This window comes from Rattus norvegicus, chromosome 4, assembly GCF_021556685.1.
Source record: "Rattus norvegicus strain SHRSP/BbbUtx chromosome 4, alternate assembly SHRSP_T2T, whole genome shotgun sequence".
Taxonomy (NCBI): domain Eukaryota; kingdom Metazoa; phylum Chordata; class Mammalia; order Rodentia; family Muridae; genus Rattus; species Rattus norvegicus.
Genome location: NC_141537.1, coordinates 170,781,928 through 170,806,129, shown reverse-complemented (window position 1 = coordinate 170,806,129; position 24,202 = coordinate 170,781,928). Strand labels below are relative to the sequence as shown.

The 24,202-nt window shown below is 43.4% G+C and overlaps 1 protein-coding gene across 3 annotated transcripts in view; it reads left to right on the top strand.

Annotated features, from left to right (window-relative positions):
* Positions 1–24,202, top strand: part of Grin2b (glutamate ionotropic receptor NMDA type subunit 2B) — a 555,949-nt gene that overhangs the window by 437,593 nt on the left and 94,154 nt on the right. For all 3 annotated transcript variants that reach the window (NM_012574.2, XM_087655881.1, XM_087655882.1), the window contains 1 exon segment: positions 3,767–3,881. In NM_012574.2, coding sequence (NP_036706.2) covers positions 3,767–3,881 — 115 coding nt within the window.

The window sequence follows — 24,202 nt, the reverse complement described above, 5'->3', positions numbered from 1 at the left end:
TGTGTGTGTGAGGATGGCTTGTGCAGAGAAACACTGATCAGAGGGTCTCAGAGTCTTTACTACAGTTCAGCTTCTTACTCAGGACTTCTGTGTCGAGGTTTCAAGGTCTTACTAGTTTAAGTTGATAAAGTATAGCCAGATCCAAAGGTAATTGAGTATTTTCAGTTCTCATGGGAAGTTTGATCATCCATTTGATCTTATGACCTAATGTTACCTCCATACGTGGACCTCAGTCTTCATTCTTCCCATGTAGCCCATTTATTAGCAGATATCCTTTCAGATTCTCTTTCAAAGAAGCGGGTGTCTTGCCTTTGTACGCCTTTAATGCCAACACCATTGTTAAAATGTTCCCTATTGTCATCTCATGTATAAATCACGTTTTTATAGGGTTCCTATCGAAGAATTCATTTGTTCATGACCACAGCTGTTTTCTCTGAAGGCTGGAGGTCAAGTGACATTTTCATTTTAACAAGGGATCACTTAGGTTCACAAGTAGAGAAGCGACCTGAGCCATAATCATTGCCACCCCTCATTACCAGTGAGTGGACTGATGGGCTCTGTTGTTCAAAAGCCATCCTTGCTCAGGGCTAGTGTAAGTTTTCAAATGCCACAGTAGCTAAATGGTATCACAGCACGGGCAATTCCTCAGAAGGGATACACACACACACGCACACACACACACACACACGCACACACACACATGCCATGAATGATTACTCTCTAAGCTGTGGAATGACACAAATGATTAAAACACACGCAGTAGAATACTTTGTAGAGTGTCGTGAAGCTTTACAAATGGTCTTGATAAGTGTGAGGCTTCCAAGAAGAGCTTAGCAAGATGGGATGAACACAGAGAAGGGGGAGAGAAAGGACATATCTGCAAGGCAGTGATTTCTACATGAAATCAGGACATGGAGACACAGGAAGAGAAATGTTTAACTACAGGCCAGTTAAAGTGCCTTCAAGTGGGCTTTATTTCCTGAAGATTTAAATGTCTGCTCTTAGGCTCCCAGCTCAATGCTATCCCCTTCAGAGATGTCATTGTGAGACTATATACTAACGCCATTCATGTTACATAGAAATTTAATCATTTCTGGAACTTCTGTAATTGCCTGCAGAAATGGACACTTCCTTTTTAATATTTTAATAGTAGTTTAGATAAAGGCAGAATAATTTATATCCATGCCTGGTGAAGAGGTGGGTACTTAAGCTGGTAATTTATTTCCCCTTGTCCCCCTCCTCCTTCCTCCTTTCTGTCTCTCCTCTTTTTCTTCCTTATTTTCCTCTCCTCTGTTCCTCTCTCTCATCTCTCCTTCTTTAAAAAAGAAATGGGATTAAACTATTTTTTGTTGCATAATCTTTCTCTAAAGATGCCCAGAAATAATTGCAAGCAGTTCGGTACTATTATAGGAAGAACATAGTTTTCTGGTTCATGATGGTGGAGGCTTCTACTGTAGTTTGTCGGTTTAAAATGTTGGTTTTGTAATTATTATTATTCCTTAGACTGAATACTGTAGGGATTTGGGTTGTATTTAGAATTAGTGCCAACTACAAGAAACCTGAATGTTATCTTCAAAGTAGTGATAAATTTGGGGAAGCTGCAATGACTGAGCTAAGAGGTGAGGAGCAGAGGTAAAAAGGATGCTGTGTGGGACCTGAGCTGGATCAGGGATTCCACACTCGACTGGCTGAAGGCTCTCAAAAAGGAGAAGGACTTGAAGCCATGGCAGATGATGAACATCTAAAGAAATGGGATGCCAAATCCCATGTTGATGTGAGAGCAAGGATGGTGTGGTAGAAAGGCCATGGGACTTAGGATATTACATAAACTATTACTTCTGATAAGAATTAGTAAGATAATATTGAACAAATAATTTAGTGTTTTTTTTTCCTAATCCATACAATTAAAATGATAGAAGCCCGTGAGCTTCACAGGTTAAAATGAGTTTCTATAAGGGATGTTTTCAAGACATGTATGTCTTCAAATACCTGAAGAATGCTGGGATCAAAGAAGGACTAGACTGAGACCCTAAAATATCACAAGAAGAAACAAGTCTTCAAGAGTTATAAAGGGGTGGAAATTAGCTTTAAATAGGACAGAATGATGGGATGGCAGGTTGAGGGTGGGGGACACCATGGCAAGTACCTCAGTCATGAGGAATATTTAAAAGAGGCCTGGAGGTCCAAGTCAGTGATACCACGGAAAGAAAGCATCGGTTGTAAGAAGCAGCAAGCTAGCTGACCTGAAAAGTCTAGCTCAAAATTCTAGGAATTTCTATTCTTTTGGACTCTTCTGTGCTCAACAGCTGTGCCTCTAGAACTGCACATCACAGTCATGGTAGGCTTGCCAATCCCAGAGAGTCCTAGAATAAAAAATAACCCCCCCGGGGGGGGGGTATGCTGCACAGACATCGATACAGTCTCTGGAAGGATCTACATTTCTGTAACTTCACTTAACCTAACATAGCCTGCAACAGGCAACTTTCCCAGATGTTCCCAAGAAGAGAAGTTAGAAGCAAGTCCTCCGCTGCCTCCTCCACAGCTTTGTGAGCTACGCCTAGCCCTTTCCTTCACAGAGACTCACCTCACAAGCAGAATCAGACCCAGAATGCTGGGGTAGATCACGGAGCACAGAACCTCATTGTTGAGTCTGTGGGCCTACATAGTGAAGGGACATTAATTGCCGTCTGCCCGCTTGCACTAATGCACTTGTAACGAGCAGGCCTCTGGGAATTCCCAGCTGCTTCTTAGTCCCAGCAGCGAGCCATGGACAGGGTGGGCTGGAGACGAATGTCCTGCAGGAAAACCATTGCATTGGTCTGATATCGGTTGCTTGCAGAATTCTCACTAATTTACGCTTTTGTCCCCAAAGCCAGGTATGAAACACACATCTCCTTTTCCCACACTCACAGTGCATGCATGAGTTGCACTAGTCTTGGGCTCTAGATGCTTCTGGCCTGCCATGCTCTCTAGTCTTACAAATAAGGGCTGAGCAAGTCCTTAGTAAGAATTTAAAGAATGTGCATATTTGGGGGTGGAGACAGACCCTGAGCGCCTACATGCTACCTTTCTTGGCAGAAAGTTGTCTTGATACATAGCCATTTTCTTTTCTTGTCTCTAGCTCCTCCACCCCTTTATTCCGCCCCCTTTTTTGAATAATGATTGTTAACACTTAATGAGCACTTGCTATGCATCGGGCCCTATGGTGAGTGCTTAACCTAGTTGTCTCACTTAAGCTTACAGACGTAATTAGGTGATCTTTTTATTACCAGACTTCTTGCAGATGGGAGAGAAGGAAACAGGCTCTACAGTGTAAGTGAGGGCTGGAGAGATGACTCAGCAGGTGACAGTGTGTGCTGCCCTTAGAGAAGACCTGAGTTTGGTTCCCAGAACCTATTTTGGGTATCACAAATCACCTATAACAACAGCTTCAGGGGACCCAGTGCCTCCTTCTGGCCTCTGCAGGTACCTGCACTCACATGCTTATACCCCGACACAGACAAATATGCAAACATATAATTTAAATTAAAATAAATCTTTTTCTTAATTATTTGGTAATGAGCCATCTTTATTTTAAATTATATTTTTTTCACATGATTACTATTGTAAAACATAGATGGGTAAGTTGCATAATCAATAGAAATTTGAAGAGTGTCAGTTGACTAATGGTCACCTGTATCCCTACCTACTGGTCTTTTTGTCAACCCAAGTGGCTTTCAAATCCATTTTTCATACCTTTAATCTTCCTTTAATTTTATCGTTGCAGGTATCTGATCAATGTCACTTTTGAAGGGAGAAACCTGTCCTTCAGCGAAGATGGCTACCAGATGCATCCGAAGCTGGTGATAATCCTTCTGAACAAGGAGAGGAAGTGGGAGAGGGTAGGACATAACTGGCAATCCTTGACCTAAGTAGAGAGGCAGGTGTTGGATCCCAGCCTAACAGCAAGAGTACACAATTTTGCAATGCCTTAAAGGAAAACAGCCTCTTAGTTTTCTAGGCATCAGGAGCAAGATACTGGGAGCTATGAGAGTCCAGGAGAAGCCAGGCCTCAAGCAAGCATTCTTTTTCATTCTCTTGCTACTTCAGCTAACCACGAGGTTATTTTCTTTTTGTTCTGATGGCTATCGGTGTGGTTGCATAACCCAAGTCTGCTTTAATGGGGGATGATACATATGCAAGCCAACGAATTTTCTGAAGACTCTAACTAGGCAGTACCGGTTAGCGGGTCCATCTATGGTGCCGGAGGAAGCCAATAAACTTAGCATACAAGCAGAAGGGCTGACAATGTTTACTGTGACTGAAAATTGGTACATAGGGAACTTTCTTGCTACCCGTTGACCATAGCCTTTGAAATTCTACCTTTGCATATTAATTCCCATCATCACCCCTGCTCACCTACTTGACTATTTAGGACACTAGGAAGAAAAGTCTTTAGCTACTCAGTCTTTCAGTTTCTTTACCCATAAAATGGGAATTATATTGACATCTATAAAATACTTGGAGCAGTGCCTGACATAGAGAGAGCACTCAATGGTCATTGGCTTTAATTATGATCCTAGATCCCAGGTTAAATACCTAAGAGTAATCACTGGAGTTTTCTGGAGGTGTATCCTGCCGTCATTTGTCCCTTGACACACTCTGACAAATGGTTCTGAAATAAAATAAATAAGACTAGGAGATGCTGCTTTTCAGTCCAGAGGAATTTCAGAATGTATTAGCAGTTAAAAAGTTCAGATGTGTCTTAGAACAAAGAGGCTTCTTTAACTTTATTTAACGTGACTTTCCCCAAAATACTCATCATGAGACCACTATGTTCATAACAATATTATTCCATGAAAATCACCCTGAGTGATTTAAGTTTAAGATCATGTCCTTGGTTGCTGTGGGCCAGTTGACTGAGAATGGATTTCATGGTGTCAGTGTGGTTCTAAATAGAGTGGAGACCAAGTATGTTCATCATTCTATAACTTTCACCCACTTTCATAGAGATAAGATTGGTTTCAGTTTATGGGTTTTTACTCCATGGTCATCTAAACCTGTAGACCTGAGTCTCTGGCAGAGGTTCCCAACCTACGGCTTGCAACCCCTTTGGGAGTCAAACAGTTATTTCAACAGGGTCACATAGCAGATATCCTGCATATCAGATAATTTACCTTGTGATTCATAAAAGTAGCAAACTGCAGTTATAAAGTAAGAATGGAAACAATGTTATGTTTGGGGGCCACCATGTGAGGGACTGCATTAAGGGGTCAGAGCATTGGGAAGGTTGAGAACTACTGAGCTATAGTAAGACAGAGATAACAATGGGATCATGCTGCAGGGAAGACCTACTCGCCTCACGATACCGGGAAATTAGAAAACACCATGACCTCCAGTATACTTTCAAAGGCACCTTCCCAATGACCTAACCTCCTCTCCCTCGGCCTCATATCCTAAAGGTTCCATCATTTCCCAATCAAGCCATAGGCTAACATCTAAGCTTTTGGTGTGTGTGCTTTGGGGTAGATTCAGTATTCACATTGTAGCATCCAACTGTCTTTAAAACCCAGCAGCCAGAGATAAACTCTCCAAAACTCACAATGTTGTCCCAGGACCCAGACAACGAAGTTGTGTGGATATTCTCCTATGAGCTGGACACTTGTGTCTCAGCCAGTGGGACTCAAGACCCAATTCTTAACCTTGAACGGCCTCTGCCCATCTTGTTACTGTGACATCATTAGAGCTACAAGATTTAAGCCGTACCTGATGTTAAAGTTATTCTCTGTGACTGAGTTCTTGTTTGATCCAAATCAGTTGAAGCCTGGGCTCCTGCTCTCTACTCTACTCAACCAACTTCTCACTGTTGTTGTCAAGATGCCATCATTTCTGAAGTGTTCTCATCCCTCCCATTTAGTAGGTACTTCTGCCTATCTCTTCAAGAGGAGTTCTTAATGACTGAGACTTCATGCATGGATCAGGGCCTGTCCAGCTGGGTAGCTCTTATCCACTGGGGTCATGTTAACTGTTTCAAACAGTTAGCATCTCAGAACTGTTCTTTAAAAGTCACTACATAAAGGCCTATTGAGCTCCCTGGTCTTGGCTCCAAGTCTGAGGCCTGGGACACTCACCTCTTCCTGTAACTAAGTCTTCCCTCTGGGGATTAGATTATTTATAGCATCAGTTCAACCATTGTTCTGCCTTGTATATGTAGACTTTAAGTTAATGCACTTCTTTGTCCTGAAACCAGCCCTTGCCCATTCAGATCAGCTCTACACGTAGCTGCTGGAATGAGCTTCCGAAAATACAACTGCACGTTCTTCCCTGGCCCAAACATCAGAGCATGCTGAGGTTTATGGGTCAAGTCTACATTTTATCTGTTCTTGCATTTAAGGCTCTGGTTCACCCTCCATTATTTATCATCTTTTCCTTATCATTGTCTACCTGGGCTCCTGCCCTTCTGAGAATGTGCCCTACGTCCTGCAGAAAATGCTGTGTTTCCTTTTCCGGGAATGAACGAGTCGTACAATTATTCAAGTTATAGGCGTTCTTCGAAGTGCAATTAAGATGTCGCTGCCCCCTGCTCTGCTCTGTGATTGTGGCATACAGTCTTCCACCATGTGCCCTGCAGCTTTGGTTCGTACCTCTGTCACAGCCTCATCCTAGTTGCCGTGAGTTAGGACTGCAAGCCTGCACACCCCCAGAGGGCAGAGGCTGCGCCATTCTTCCTGTCATTGTGTCCTCATAGCAATCTGGATGTGTGCATTGCATAAAGCAGCTCAATAAATATTTGTGGAATGAATGGGAACCATTACATAATAAGAGAGTCCAAAATCCATCATTAAGAGTCCAAGTTTATGCCATTGCCCTTGATATAATGGCTGTTTTCTTTTTAAAGGGAAGAATAAAAGTCTTTACATAGATTGAGTTTTTATGGATCACACTTTAAATGCACCAAAGGAACTCACTATTTAAAGAAATCCTGGGGCTAATCTTTTTGTCAGGCAGGTGGAGAAGGGTTGAGATCATAGACTAGAACATTTGCATATCAAATTGGTTAAACTGGAGAACATTGCTAAGGAATGGTGCTTAGTGATAGTTGAATTTACAGGGCTTTGCAGTCCCCAACTCGGAAGTTCTGGTTGCTCATAGGCCAAAAGGAATGACCGGAACAGCGTCGGTCCCAGAGTGTGGCTGGGTGTGCTGCATGGGTTGATGTCATTTCCCACTGTTGCCACAGCCCCCCAGGATATCATTTCTAAGATTCCTAGTTCATCTGGTGTCCATGAGAACTTAGGGTCTGTACATTCTTGACCAGTGGGCATGATGGTAAGCATTGTATAGGGAAGGTTTGGTACTACAGAAAGTAGTAGGTGGTCTGGGCAACTTGGGTCTTTGAAAGAAGGGCCAACATCTTGTAGCCCGATGATCACCCATTAGTTCTATAGTCTGATTAAGTAGTTTGCTTTTCTTGATAACTTCCTTTATTTCTAAAATGACAGCATTTAAAGTCAAAACTAAACCAAAACTAATCTAGACCCTGTACAGCTCTCGATTACAGATTCACACTGTACATAAAAGAAGCCTGGGGTGTTTTGAAGCTCAGTAGGTGAACAGTATGAGTGACATTCTTGTTCTTGTAATGTAGGCCAATAAAGTGTCCCCAGACAGGCTTTCCCTCAGTGACCTGTGCTAAAGTAGTCACCCATCTGCTTTGTCACAACAACCCAATTTAATTTTCTTTCAGTACACTTTTTTTATGCAGCATTCTACTTATTCATTTGATTATTTGTTTGTGGCTTATCTCATCACAACGGGATGGATGCTTTATGGAGACAAGGACCTCATTCACTCTTACAATGGTAACCTTTATGGAAAGCACGAGGCTCAAAGTGTGCATCCAGAGATCATTTTTAAATAAAGGAAGAATCAAGACCCCTAAAAACGTTAGCTATTGGCCAGCCATTTCACGTCTAACACAGCTTTTCACGTAGGCATGGACACACACACACACACACACACACACACACACACACACACACCCCTCTCCCTCCCTTTAGACAGGTTGGATCTCAGAAGACATCATGAGACATGGCACCCTCTCCCTTTGGAATGAATGCTGCTGTGCCTGAGAAGGACCAGGGAATAGTCAGGGAGTTCAGGATCCAATGGAGGGGTCTGTCAGCAGCTTTCACAAGGAGCTGGAGGAAGATTTATGATGCTGTCAGTGTGAGCCATGATCGGTTTCACAGCATAACTTTTGGTTTTTCAAGCTAATCCTACAGCTGCTTATAGATTTGGCTCCTTTGGAAAGACTTGAGGTCAACACAACCTAGTTTATAGTTTCAGAAGTCAGGAAGAGCTACATTCCGTCTCCCACATTGCCATTCATCAGCTGGGGATAAGTGCCTGGTATTACCCCAGTCTATTCCCCTTGAGTGAAGTAGGCTTTTACATGAAGCCATTGTAAAGATTAAATGAGACTTTATAGTCAAACACCAGCTAATAGTGATGGGAACACTACGGAACTCAACAAAGTCAGTTCGTAGTCACCAACCTTCTTGGGGTAATTTCTTGAGGACATTTTTGCTGTGGTCAAAAGGCATGTCAATTGGTAATCCAGTAAGAAGAAACTCTCCTTGTATCAGCACTGTTCTCTGGGGCCACAGTTGTTCTGAAATTCTGGAACCCTCCCCCAGAGCAGTCATTGTCAGAATTTCTAACGTATTGCTCTGAAAATATTCCAAACAGATATGCCTTTGATGTATTGACTCAACCTGCTTTAAGACAAAAAATTGAAAAAAGAAATTGAATCTGTTCCTAGGAGCCTTTAATGAGGTCTTTTGTAAATAACAGGTAGGAGAAGTGGGGGTGGAACGGCAGAGATCTCTAGAACAGACTCCTAGTTACAAAAAGCTAATAATACCTCTTGCCATTAAGAAATGTGGAGTAGGACACTTTAAAAGGACTATAAACTGGGTGTGGTTGCACAAACCTGTTATCCCAATCAATACTCAGGTGACTAAAGCAGTGGGATTATGGATTTGAAGCCAGCTTGGCTACATAGCAAGACCTCTCTAAAACAAAGCAAAACAAACAATTCTGCATATAAACACACACACACACACACACACACACACACACACACACACACACACACACCACACGCATGCATGGAGACATAGCATGGGGAGTAGGAAGGGTAGGGGATGGTAAAAATAATGGTAACGGGGTGCAGGATGGTTCATTTATAAACTCTCTAAGTAGGGGACAGCTGCATAAACATGCATTAAGAGGAGCCTGGCACACGGCAGCAGTGCAGCTTGCTCTCAGGCTGCTGTCTTTATCAGAGCCTCTCATAATTTGCTTCATTGCAACCGCTCTCTGCTTCCATTTAATCGTTCCTAAAATGGGGATAATAAAAATGAAATGCAGCGTGGGGGGTTGTTCTGAGTAATGACTTTAAGAAATGATGATGGCGCATATTCAGGCTGGAAGATGCAAACAGACCTCAAAGGGACTGTCTGGGTCAGAACTGAAAGAGGTAAGACAAAACTGACACTCTGCTGGCTGTCAACACACAGACATCGGAGATGTCTTATAACTCCACTCCCTCTTATCTGACTTCACCTGAAAATATCCCCCCCCCCAACACACACACTGTAGAGTGGAGCATCCTTTGTTTGTGCCATTTGGGGGATGCCAAGAAGCCATTGTCATCTATAGTTTGGGACACTGAGAAGTCACAGCCAGATCTTCCTGTGAAGGAAGTGCTAGGGTTGGGGTGCTTAGCATAGGGTGCACTTGGTACTCAGCCCATAGCAATGTTTCTGGATTCATGTTCAGTAATGGGGAAGAAGGGATCCCAAATGTGAGAAGATTGTCCCAAGATCTATTACAACAATGACATCGTCACAGTAAGGCTGAATATGCCAGCTATTAGAGCCCAAGAAGAATAAAACCGGCAGGAGAAGTTGCTGCCTCTCGTAGCCGCACACACAGTATACAGCACTGGCTCCAGGTGGTTACGATCCTAGCACCTGAGCCGTAATGGTCCCCTTCTACCATGATCAACCAAATGATATTGGGATAGAGGCAGATGTTATATAAAAATGCCTGACTGACACAATCTAACAGTCTCTTTCACACACCCACGATCAAACTGGATCAAACTGGCAGACTGCTCGTGAACACAGGAACCATGTATGTTCTTGTCTACATTTGTGTGCCCAGAATAATATGAGATGGTGCTGAGTAGGCCAGTAAACCCTCGGTGACTGCTTGAGTACAGGTGTACAAACTATATTCCGTCTCTCAGCCTCAGAGGCGTGTGTGTGCCTGTTCCAGGTCCACAGAAATGGACAGAGGAGTAGCACAGAGCTCCGCATGTCCGAGGGGCTTGTTCTGCATCTACTGATACCTGCATTTGACAATATGCTATTTTTACCAACTCCGAACTGAGTCCTAATATGCTTCATTAGATTATGGGATTAGAAAGCAGGATCCATGGAGAAAAGCAATGGAAATTCAGATCATTAAGGGGCAGAAGAAGGCAGCAAGGTGATGGCTTACTCTCCTCAAATGAAAGAAGAATTACCATGCCAAGCACAGAGATCAGCTGTTCTTCTCCTCACGAGACAGACCTGGAGGAAGTGGGCTTAAGATCAAGCAGAAGGGATTTATGTTGACTACAGAGAAAATTTCTTAATAGAGAGAAAGGTTGAGCTCCCAAAGTGTTAGCAACACTGGGGAGTGACTTTGAAAGACCCCGGAAATGGTTAAGCTAATTCTCTGTGGCTCACACAGTCCCACCTAAACAGCAGTGTGTGAGCTATGCCTTTAAGACCCTCCAGCCTTCCTTCATTATCTTCCCGTCCCTTCTTACCCCCTCCCTTCCATCTTTTCCTCTCCTCTTCCTCTCCTTCTCTCCCCTCTTCTCTTTCCCTCCCCACCTCACTTCTTTTTTCTCTTGCTTTGTTTGTATTCTCCTTCTCTTCCCCTTTCTCCTTCTTTCCCTCCTCCCTCCACTTCTTGCCCACACACAGTTATGAACCAAAGATTTCTCCTACCAGATCATTATCATAGTTTTGCTGATGACTGACATTGAAAACAACAACAATACCCAAATCCATTGCATTAAGAGAGGTGTTTATTCTGATAGCCCACGTCTCTGTAGCCCAATCTTCCCATCTACATGCCCCATCCATGGGTTGGTTCTGCATGTTCATTAGTAACTAACTCATACCAACTGCTTTTGCTTGTGACAGTAATTTACCCAAAGGGCTGTACAAAGGGTGTCCACATTGAGCTGTGGCTCTCTGATTTGGGGACATCAGGGATCTTCATATTCCTGAGTGTTAATCTACTCCCCTTCCTGAGGTTCTAGGGAAAGGCCACTGGGAACCAACCCCCAACAGAGGAGGAAAATGATAAAGTGGAGGTGGAGATGGGGGCAGTAGGAAGAATGCTGTTAACCTTGAATATGCTAGGACCACTGTGTGGCCCAGCCTCTATGGCTTCCCCATATACAAACATGAAGCAGTTCAGGAAGAAGAGCGTGGTGTACCATGAGAATCAACCCCAGACATAGCACCCAACGTCACGAGGAAGCTTGCGAATCATAGTTTTGCACGTCCTTATAACTGATTTTTCTAGAAAGGCTATGTGGTTTTAGATGCTGTCATCGCCATAGGATAAAAGGACAGGAAAACAAGGTAACCTTGGTTACTGTATTCTTGAAACCTGGACTTGTTAGTGGGGGTAAAAGGCAGAACTCAGCCAGAAGGAGGTGTCCCCCGAAGTGAAGACAGCCGCATCACCTTGTCTAAACTGCAATGTTTGTTTACTCCATGGTTGTTACAAGCACTCAGCCCAGGAGTCCTCTCAACGGTTCTTCTATTTTGTAGGTCATCTTATTTTTTTTCCTCAGTGGAGGCATTGAGGGGAAAACGGTACCAGAGAATATAGAAGAGATGGATGCCTATTTTTTTCATTAAAAAACTGATATTTCTCATGTTAAAGATATGCAGTGTCATTAGACATTTTAGAAGACGCAGTAACATTTACCTATATCTACATATAAAATAATAAGCAATTATTATTTTATTATTTCCCAACCATCCATTTCTGAGTACCTGAATGCATGTATTTGTGTTATAACACAAGATATAATGGAGTTGAGAACATAATACACAAATAAATGACTGTCCCTTTCCCCTCTCACCAAGAGACTGTAGACACGTTTGTATCTTATTAAATTATATTCAAAACAGTGAAACGTAGTAACCACCCAGTAGTTCCCCATATGGATGTCACACTCTTGCAAATAGGTCCTTTATGCAAGACACTAATATTTGTGTTTTCAGGCAGAAATGATTTCAGAGTCACAGATGGTCCAACTTTGAGGCCATTGATTGCTTTAATGATGAGAAGGCCTGGTCATTTTGTTGAAGGGTAAATAGCCAAGGCTTTACTGAGAAGCAGAGAAAAAAATCTCTGCAACAAGGAGAAAATAGGTTTCTCTCTCTCTCTCTCTCTCTCTCTCTCTCTCTCTCTCTCTCTCTCTCTCTCTCTCTCTCTCTCTCTCTCTCTCTCTCTACCTCTTATTATTAAATAACCCTTAAAGTTAAAAACCCTCATTTGGGAATTGCTTGGTTTGCTTTACCTCGGTAAAGCAATGGACATGCATGTGCAGTCTGTGGAAGGCTCCCTTGATCTGCCAGGGCCTTTAGAAACTTCCTCCTGTTGACCTTTCCTTTGAGCGCGCTTCCTCCCTAGCCACGCTCGCTCTTATTTCTTTCCTTGGACCATGACGTCACCCAGACAGTGCGGATGGCCCCCGTGTTCTGTGTCTTTCTGCGCTTATCATGCTTGTTTCATTTTCTGGAGAGTTGGAGAGTTGGAAAATTCAAGTCCACTTTCCCAAGACTCCAGGAGGCCCCCGGGTGTATGCCATCCTTTTTGCTATTTCTACTGTCTGATCTAGAGAGGAAGCAGAACGACAGAGCAGTTCCTTTGTTTTGCCACCGGAGGCGCCATCTGACTGACCTTTCCACCCACAGGCTGACGCCCGAGGCCAGATGGACTTTTTACAATGATGTACTTAGAACTCTTTTCATACCTTTGTGTGTTTTCTACCACCCAAGCAGCTACTCTGCGAATATCTTACGAGCATATTGACGTTCACCAAGATGTGACGTTTGACACTAAAGCTATGATATCTGACTGCCCTCCAGTTGCAAGCATACCTCTAGTGATCTGCACCCAGAAATCTCACACCTTTGGTTCCTCCTACCGTGATGATGGGTTTGTGCATGCAAACCGTCTCTCCACCTTCCCTCAGTCTCTCCACACATTGTCTGATGCCTGCTAGTGAGAGCCGGCCAGGACCGGAGTAAAAATTATTGGTGCCTTCAGAAAGAAGGATTCTGACCTCGAAATGCTAACTGCTGAGTTGTCTGTGCTGTGCAGATCTAAGTACTAGCCAAGGAAGGAAAATAAATTGTCTTTAAAAATTGGAATCTATTAATAAAGAACATGGCTGTAAGTCTCCCACAGAAGTCATAGGTCTTAAATAATTCTCTTCCAGAATGACTTCTGTTTGTAATTTATGGGTGGTTTTCATTCATTCTGATGTTTCCTGATGATTGTCCATCCGCTTTTATTCCTTCTCTCTGTCCCCACACTCTGTTGTACGTCTGAGCATTTTATGCTGCTGCTCAAAACACCTCCTACAGGGTCCACAGGACTTCCACATCTCGGGTCAGTCAGAGAAATCTTCTGAAGGCTTAAACTGGAAGCTGGTCTGTGCCAGGGGATGTGGAGAAGACAAGTCTGACTGTGGAGAGGAAGTAGACGATGGGAAAGGGTGCATATATTGGAAGTCACTGGAGAGAGAGAGAGTAATGGACGCAGAGAAGCCAGCTGAGCAGCGTCCCGATGAACCTCCCAGGTGTATCATCCCTGCTTTCCAACAGACTTCCTCTGAACACCCTTCCCCATTGTCTTATCTGAGGGCTTGGTGTAGGACATCTTCTGAGGTAATTGTCTTTGTCTGTCCCTGTGATCTGTTCTTTCTTTTTTCATTATTCATATATCCCATAGGAGAAGGTTCTTGCTGGTAAAGGAGGAGCCACCTCTTAGGTGGAGTTTCTGGAAGCCACCTCAGCATTCCCTTTATATAAAAGTTCTCAAAAATCCATTTTCTCTAAGGAACTGGGGACAATGCTAGAACATTCTTGCTTTGGCTTAAGGATCATGAGAAGATTTATCCATGAACCCATCTAATAAATCTGGATACAACACTCGATTAGCAATTGAACGTTGGGGTATATGAGCTCACTCTCCAAGTGTTGACGAATATCCACACGTGTGAGGGCAGGCTCAGTTGCAGAGGTCGGTTTACCATCTAGTCCCACTCAATGACAAGTATGTGACTAATCCTTGCAACGGGGTAGAAGATGCTAGCGGCATCAAAGTCTAGAAATATCATGGAGCATCACTATGTAGACCAGAGGATGGTTTACACCATGACAGTGTGTGGGCCTTATCACTTAAGACTTTGAAAACAAAGTGTTAGGAAATGATCTAGGATGCCAGAAAGACTCAGTGGGTGAAGTGCTTGCTGTCAAATCTGCAGACCTGGGTTCAATCTCTAAGACCCATATGTTGGAAGGAGAGGAGCCAATACCTACTCATTGTTATTCGACCTCCACAAGTATTCTATGATATGAATGCTTCTACACACACACACACACACACACACACCAGAGAGAGAGAGAGAGAGAGAGAGAGAGAGAGAGAGAGAGAGAGAGACAGGCAAGCATCCATGTGCAATGAAGGGAATTTAAAAACGAAATTATTCTAAAATGTGTGTGAGACTGTGGTGTTCAAACAGGGACTGTGGCTAGCTGTATCTGTGGTGAGTTAACAAAATTTGAAGGGAAAAAAAGAGAAAAGATGGGAGGGAGGAAAGAAAAGAGAAAAAACAAATTTGTGTGTTTATATCTGTACCTTCTGACTACCTGTTCACACACACACACACACACACACACACACACACACACACACACACACACCTGGTTCTGTTTAAACTAGGAAGGACAGAAAGTGTGTGTCTTTGAGTGACAAAGGCCATGCTAACTACATAAACAGATGACTCAGCTGTCCAGATCATCTCTGTTTAGGGGAATTTTCTAGAAAACCACCATCTTCTGAATAAAAGCTACTGATATGAACTGTCTGTTCCCCACTATGGTCCTGGTCCTGGAACCACACAGCCCCATTGACCAAGCATCTGTGCAAAAGAAAAAGAGAATGCCGTGTGATTAAAAATAGCTGACCTATAAAAGAGTGACATTAAAATTTAGCTTTGTTTTTAATAGGAAACACAATATACCAAATATTTTATGAACTCAACCAGCTAAGGGGAAAGGGCTTAAAATCTCAAGTAAAACAATATCGATCAAACCAAATTCATTAAGTTAAAATGTAGAGATGGAAGAAGGCGGCAGGCAGCACTCAGGGGAGAGTCATCATGGCTGTTTCAGTGTTCGCTGAGTTGTGGACTTCAGATGCAGTGTATTAGTTAATTTAACAGGGGTGGGAACTTTTCATTTCAATAATCATCTATTTAGATCCTGTCTTTTAAAACTTTAAGCAACTGACATAAATCTCGTATTTACAGTACGATATGAAAATTTTAATATATGGCATTCTCAGAAGGAAAGTGTTTCCATGCCTAAACTCAGAGCAGTATGGTTGGTACACCTACATGGCCAAAGTGTTTCAGTGGGTGGCTCAGTGTGCAAAGTGCTGGTTGCACGAAGCATACGGACCCGGGCTTGGATGCCTGAAAGCCACAACCAAAGAGGCTCACAGCATCTGCGTGTGCCTCCAGCACTGGGTGGGTAGCTGGATCAGTGGGCACAGGTAAATCCCTACAGCTCTCTGGCCAGGACATCTAGATAAGCTGTCGAGGTGACAAGATGACAAGTGCCATGTTTAATGGAAGACCCAACATCAAAACACAAGCTGGAAAATCACACAAGAGTAAAACCCAAGCTTCATCTCAGGCCTTCATGCTCACACTCACATGCCCACACATAAACCACATGCACACATGAGCAACTAAAAGTGGGAGGCTGTGTCCTCAGGGAGGCCCTGCTTCTCACTGTAGTGTAGTGTCCAGGTCACAACATTCAAAGCTGGCCCTCTTTGCCTTCCTTTCTCAACCCTCACCTCTCTGCATTCAGACTACATTCCTGCATAATTACAACCAACCTCCCTCAATATTCCTGGGCTCTAGCTCTAGTCCATATTTTTGTGCCTCCGTTTCTTCATCTAGAAAATGGGGAGAGTAACAGTACCTCCCTTTAAACTGTTGCTGGAAACATCAAATGAGCTTTTAGTTCATGAAATTCTTAACATAGTACCTGTCAGGGACCAAGATTTTTTTTATAAATGTGTCCACTATAATTGTACTTGAACACAATTTAAACAAATGATACAACTACATCAGATTCTAGAAAATAAGAGAATGAAGTAGAAAACAACTCCTTATATACATAGAAACACACACTTAGAACAGATTCGGTTTGGTCTTGAGACAAGACCAAAGCTAAGAAGCAACTAATAAAATTATTGGTATACTTAGAGATGACTGAACTAATCACCACGATGACACATGGCTCTAATTTCAACATTTGAGAGGTGGAAGCCAGATGATCGGTAGTTCAAGGTCATTCTTGGGTATATAGCACATTCTATGCCAATATAACAAACAAACAAACAAACAAACAAACAATCAAACCCCCAAATCGACAAGGAGCGACCATTCTCATGCTATTCTGAGATGACTTTTGGGAAACAGGAAATGGTTGAGGGATTGATCACTTGCCTACTATTTGTGAGGACCTGGGTTTGATAGGACTTTTTGCTCATGGACTTTAAAAGTTTGAATCCTAATTAGTAACAAGATCATGGCGGAGTCTCCAACATAACCCAGCAGTCCTTGGGCTACCCAGAGTCACAGAGTTATTGGAAATAGTTTAGACTAAGCTCTTTGTGGGCTCTCAGTAGCCATTCAATAGCAGCTGAAGCATGTAAGGAACCACACCTATTTATGAAACCTCAGAGCGTGTCCCTGTGCTGTTCGATATACTTGGATTCTGTTTCATTGTAATAAACCACAACTTTGTGGTCAGTCATAAAGGGCTTCCCTTTATGGCTTCTTCCATCCACTGTGGATAGATGAACTTATAACCATAAAGGCATTCCTTCCGCATGAGAAAGTGGTTTGATGACAAGAGACGGAGTCAGTTTTAGGGTTACATATAAAGGAGTTGTCGGTGAAGAGGGAGACTAAGTTTCAGCAGTACCTGATCCCTGCATAGTGTTTTGTGGTCCACAGACATCAACGCTCCCACAGTGGGGTGGATGTAAGCCTTGGCTCTACCTATGGGGAATGCTAACTCTCAGGTTCTACCAGGAAGTTCTAAAGATGAAGTTCAGTCATCTGAGGTTTCACCTGTAAAACCCAGGGGTGGTTTACAGCAGACATTTCTTTTCATAGGAGGAAGTGTCTGTTTAATAGATACTTAAGCTGCCACTCTGCCATTGTCCCCTAGTCTCATTTTATTTTCCAGCCATTAAGCTTTAAAATAAGACCGAATCTTTATCCTTTCATAAAGGAGAGAAGAGAGCCATCAGCCCAGCAGGAAAGAGTTAAGACCTGTCCCAGTGGCTCTAGGAGACTCTAAATGACCCACCATCTTCATAATACAGAGGAATGCCCCAGCTAGCCTGAGCAGATGGGTTTCTTCATTCAGTGAACATTTCCTAAACCTTTCTGAGCACCAAGCACTGTTCTGGAGATTGGCAGAGACTGGGGGAGAGCAGTTTTGAACAAGACTGACCTCTTCCCTGGCCCCAGGGAGCTCATGTCCTGGTGGGTGGGGCTAGAGCACAAACACATGAGCAAATGATTGGCTATAATACTGGTGATGTGGTGGCCCTGAGCCATATGGTCCCAGCCTCAAAGGGCCTTCTGCAAATGCCATTATTCTTTCGGATAAGTTGCTACTCATATGTGGACTAACTGTGAAGCATTATTTGGGGAAAGTTTAAATCATGACTGACGTCAAGTAAACATTTTTTTTTCAAATTACGCCAATAGGTCCTAGGATTAAATTTTATATAGCTGTTGGGCTGGCTGTGGCTTCAGGCTCATTCCAACCCAAGGAACAGGGCAATGTGGTTAATATTTGATCTGCTTTTGTTGTTGCACTGTGGCTAGCCCGTAGAGAATGAGATGAATTTTTGTAACTATTTCAATATTTATGCTTGCATTTCCCAATAAAGCATGAATGTTCACGGTTTAATATGAACTATGTATATACTAAGTTGCCACTCTAATCTGCTGTCATGAGTGAACATGACATCTTTGGGCTTTCTTTCCTGACTGTTAATTATGGCAATTATGTCACTTTTTTTACTTGTCCTCATGTGACCCTGTAGCATCACAATGTGATCGTACACAGGGACATAGTGCAGATGGATATAGGACAGGAAGTTCTCTGCTGATTTTTAGATCGTAGATGTGGTTCCCACGTCCTATAGGAAAGACGGGACGTTTAGAGGTTAAATTGGCTCCTAGCACTTGAAGATTCAGATTTCTGTAGAGTTCTGGATTTCAGAATCGTCTAAACATGGCGAGATCGGCAGCAGCATCCTCCTGGAGCGAAGGACAGCAGTGTCCTTTGGCTGGAATACAGCTTCTCCATTTCAACACCTGGAGGGTCACCTCCAAGACCAGAGATGCTTCCAAAAAGCACCCATTAAAATGTGACCCTTGGGAACGGGCACACTGGGATTAAGGGGTACCCAGGTTGCCTGGCTTTCTGATGCCTCCCTGCAGTTCATCTTGAGATCTCTAGAGGGCGACTGAGACTTCCGTGCTATGTCTTCCAAGTCTGAATAAACTCAGTCCTGTAATACATTAAGTCTTCCAATTCACCTTAGAAAACAAAAGACACTGTGTGAAGCCCCCCACCTCAGGCAACAAAATATAGAAACAATAGGCCAACATGTGACACCTTAAAGCATTGCAAGAGGATTTGTAGTGATCCAAAAGCACCACCAGGCCCAGGGGAAGGTTTCAACCAAGGATTGAGGAGGGCTGGAAAACTAGGGTGAAGGAATGTTGGTGGGGGTAAGTGAAAAATGTATAGAATTAAAACAAACAAACAATGAATAAAGCAAAGAAATAAAAACAAAAACCACTTAGACTAGTAATGCTGTCACATCTTAAATGTAGAAAGAAAAAAACTGACAGCGATTAAGGAGAGTGATTACATCATCTGAGAATACTGAGAAAGCTAGGTGGTTTTCAGCTGTGCTGTTCTGACAGAGAGGGGGAGGGGAGGAGAGGGAGAGGGAGAGAGAGAGAGATATGAAGTTAGGAAGTTGTCTGGGCAAAGGATCTCCTCAGCTGAGATTTTTCAGTGCTCCAGATAGAAAGCAAGGAAGGTAACGGCATTAATTGCTTGTATATTTGTGCAAGTGCTAAATAGGGATGTGAGGGGAGGGCCCAGTCTCTCTCTGTTCCAGGAAAGTGGCATTTTAGATGCTCCCACATCCTACCCCTGAAGTTAGAAGCATTCCATCTCAGCATAGAGCCGGTTATTCAGAAAGCCACAAGGACCATGGAGCCACACTTCGGAGCTCAGACAATGCCTTCTTTCACCCCGACTGGCTTTCCTGCAGTCTGTGAGAGTCAGGCCCTTACCACCATGAGAAGGATGACTAGCTTTTGGCTAACTCAACAGACAGGGGTGAAAGACTCAGTCATAGAGACCCCTGTGTCAGAGGCTAAGAGGACAAGCCAAGACAAATGTGACAGCTCACTCTCAAGGACTATGTCCGCCCTTAGCAGAAGGAATAGGAAGGTTTGAGGCAGGGAAGACTGAGGAGCGGGCTGAGATACTCCCTGGACATCATGGCAGCTCTTACCAAAGCTCTAGAGCAACTTGCTCCCAAGTGTGGGCGGAGCTTAGAGAATGGGATAAACCAGAAGGGATGATGCTGCCATCTTTGAGATGAACTTGTAAGAGGAATGGCTCCTTTCTTGGATTACTCTTTCTGAAGGAAGCTCACCACACTGTTGTAGACAAGCTTGCTCACATGGGGAAGAGCTCTTGTCAGCAAGGATCTGGGGCCTGCCAAGTGCCCCTTTCCAAGCCACCCAATAATCCGATTGTGAGTTTAGTTATAACATCAAGCCAGAGGATACAGCTAGGGTGCAGCTGGATTTCTGGCCCGTGAAAACTATGACTTTTAAAAAAATATATTTGTGTTTTCTTCTGCTGCATCCTGTGGTAAAAATTTCACAAAGTCATAGATAATGAATGAAAAGGATTTAGAGAATGAAATGACATTTCTCGCTTGAAAATTGTGGAAGATTTGAGAATGTGATTTTACAATGGGTCTTCATGAGGCAGGTCCCAATAGATAGAGAATACTGTTACAGCCATAGGTAATGGAAGGGCAAGTGTGTTTTTATTCATAGAATAGTGGGCTTTCTGACTTGTCCTAATTGTAGGTACAAACAAGAGACTAGAGAATGACCTTTAAAGGAACATTGGGCCTGGGCACCGTTAAAAGCAAAGATAGCCTTGATGAAAACTCAAGAAGCAATCAGAAACTATGGAGTCATGGGAAAATCAGATATAATTATGACTTATCTATTAGAATGTGTTTACTAGCTGTAAAGGACTGAGGTGACCACTATCATTATCTAGGATCTGGGTGTCCATGGACAAACACTGAGCGTGGGGAGCAGAGACACACAGATCAGGGAGAATGAATCTGGACCAGACTGGAAGAAACAAAGACTGAGCTTTGTACATCAGAATGATCATGGGCTCTTGGATCCAAACGAGACGGGAGTTAATGCTGGGGGAAGAGATTACATGGATTCTATTTTAAGTGTCTTAAAGCTGAGTCACTGTCGAGAAGGGAAAAAAAAGAGAAATATAAATTGGTTATTCTGTTGGGAAGATGCCACCAAAGTGCAGATCTGGGGGTGTTCTTCCTAAAGATGATAACTAAAAGCCAGTTAGAAGATGGTAAAGACCCAGAGAAGAGAACCAGAGAAGAAACAATCAAACTAAAGACTCTGCCTGAGATCAGGGTATGAGAAAATGGTAGAGTTGTCAGAGAAAAGGGAGAAACTGTCGGGCAAGGGGTAGGAGGAAAGCCTTATGCAGAGACAGGCAGCTTTAAGGATGAGAGGGGAGGATACCAAGGAAGGTCACTGGGGACTCATGTGTGCCTTATCAGATGGCGTACCTCACCAGACCTGTCCCCAGAAAAGTTAGACCAGGCAATGCTCTCCTGTTCTTGGCAGCTTGGGTAAATGCATAGGGCTTTGGTAGGTTAAGGACTAAATGAACATGTGTTTTTACCGAAATACAAGGTTTTTTTTTTCCCCCAAGATGAACTTCTTTGAAGGAGTGTCTTACGAGTCTTAATTCAATTGCTAAGACACCAAGACTGTGTCTGTATTTTCCTGAGAACACTCTGTGTACTTTGTTCTGTAATCTCTCAGAGAACTAGTTTATTCAAGTTGACAATTTCAATTAAATGAATCTTTATAATCACATCCTTCTAGTTCGAGCCTCTCCCCTGATCCTGCTGACTTTATTATTTTTAATTTTTTATAACATTTACTTATTGTTTACATATGTGTGTGAGACACACTTGCCACAGTATATATGTAGAGTGCAGACGACAACTTTCTGGACTCAGTTCTCTCTCCGCTCTGTGCATCCCAGGGATCGAACTCAGGTTGCCAGCCCTCTCAGCAAGCACCTTTACCCACTGAGCTATCTTGCTGAATAGTTCTTGGTTCTCTGAGTCACAGTCTCATCAAATAGTCCAGGCAGACCTTGGATCTAGCTTTGTAGTCTACGTTTTCTTTATAACCATGTACCGCTATGCTCAACTCTTTTCATGGATTTTGGGGATCAAATTTGCACCACCCCCATGCTTGCAAGACAAACAACTTATAGACTGAGCTGTCTCCCCAGCCCCACAACATGACGTTTGAATTACTGCCTCCTTTATACCACACTTCCCTTCATCCAAACGAGTCAGAATCGTGACTGTGGCTATCAGGCTGAGTGGAAGGACAGAGGGAGGTCTGGCTGTGTGGATTCCTAACCTGCACACCACTCACTTGCTGGTGAGCTTCTGGAGGACACTATGCCCACAGGTGTCTGAGAGAGCACCTGGATACCTGCCAGCATTGGCTGTTCCCTCATTGCTAACATGAACCCTGCTCAGTCTCTAAGCAAGCACAGCCCTCCAGGGACTGACATCGTAGCTGCAAATCTGTCTCCTGATGCTCTTTCCTAAATGCCTTTTTAAACACGCTCAATAATGGATGAGCACCTGGGCCCTTCTTCACGGAAGCGAGCTGGGGTAGCTTGTGGAACCTGGAAATGCTATTGGCCCTCTAAAGCTGGTTCCTAGCGTGCCACATTCCTCGTTCCCCAGGACACCACTTATTACTGCTTGCTCAACCCAGGGAAGCGGGCGACTCTCCTGGTGGGTTTTATTGCTCCATTTCCTCTTCTTCTTCCTCTTCCATTTTCAGCCCTGGACTCAACTTGCACCAATTCTTTGCAACCAGTTGGCTGGCACAGAGGTCTGCAGCCCTCTGGGCTTGCTTTGTCTTCTCTACTTTATATTCCGAACAGGATACCTAAACCTAATTTGTTAGGAATGATCCATTTGCTCAACACCAGAGTCCCCGATATAGGTGAATTTTCCCTACCAGGATTATGTAATATGTGTCTTGACATCAATTTATCATGTGCTCCGGGTCAAGCCCCCAAGTGTTCCTCATCTTTAGTTTTTATGTCTATAAGAAAAGACTGAGGTGAATCTGTAAGTGTCTGTCTAAGAACTTCAGACAATCTGTGGTTTTAAATACAGCCTTGGATTTTCTAGAACTCTGACTATGGCATATTTTCAGTGACATCTATTCATTCATTAATTACAGAATTGGTTATAGAACTGCTTATTTTTAGAACCTCCTTTCCAGTGTGGGGCAGCTCAGTCAGTCAGCTCCAGGGCCTTCGTTACAGGCTGCTTTTGGGGACAGATGCTCAGAAGGGAGAGCGAATTTTCCCAGTGTCCCCTACTTCTGACTTTTTAGTGACCCGCAGCAATGGCAATTACCACAAAGCATCCTCGGATGGGACTTTATGGCTGAGTGATCAGAGAGAGACCTCAGACCATCTTAACTTGATGCAGCAGGATTATCTGAGTATGACACATACTGGTGTGTCATAGGTATGCCACCCAGACTACCGCCTGACCTCACTGGCACTCTTTCTCTTTTTGTCTTATTCCTAGATAATGTTTAGCAAGTGGGTATTTGTGATTTCTTTTTGTCAAAATTACAAATAGTTTTTGGGGCCCAGTGTTCCTTTGTTGTCCCTCTGAACTTTGAAATCACTGTTGTATTTGAAAACCAGTGGTCTGCATTCCGGTCATTCAAGACATTTCTAATTCACATCATGACTTACTAGATTCTTTTTCCAAGAAAATACCATGGGGGTGGGGTGTGGGGGCTGGGTAGGTAGAGATGGAAGGGGTGTACAATAGACCAGGTAAAATGAAGGGTGACCAACCAGACTGCAGGAGGAGGAGCCCAGAGAGCAAGTGCAGATTCCCTCCCTGGAGGATGTGGAGGAAGCAGAAGGAACAGTCAGATTCGGGGGTGGGGGTGAGATCTTCAGGATAAGGTAGATTCTCCAACATCATGGATGCCCTGATTAACAGATAAGAGGAAACTAGTAATAACTAACACTGTTGTCTGTCTGTGGTGTGTCAGTGTTTATAATTCAGATACTACTCTAAATAGACCACTGAATTCACTAATCTTCATGACATCACTGGGGACACTGTTTAAGATTAACAAATGTTCGTTCTCATGGCCCAGTCGCCAATAGGCAAAGGAGGAAAGGCATATACTAACTCAAGGAGAGCACAGCCAGCAAGTGGAGGCACCAGGATCTGGGTCACATAGCTAAATTCCACAGTCTGTAATGAGCCTTCTTCATCCCAACATACACACGCTGGACATCACAGAAAAGCTGGTCCCATTCACATGTTGTGGGTAGCCCAGAATAGACACATGGACATCAGCTTCCCA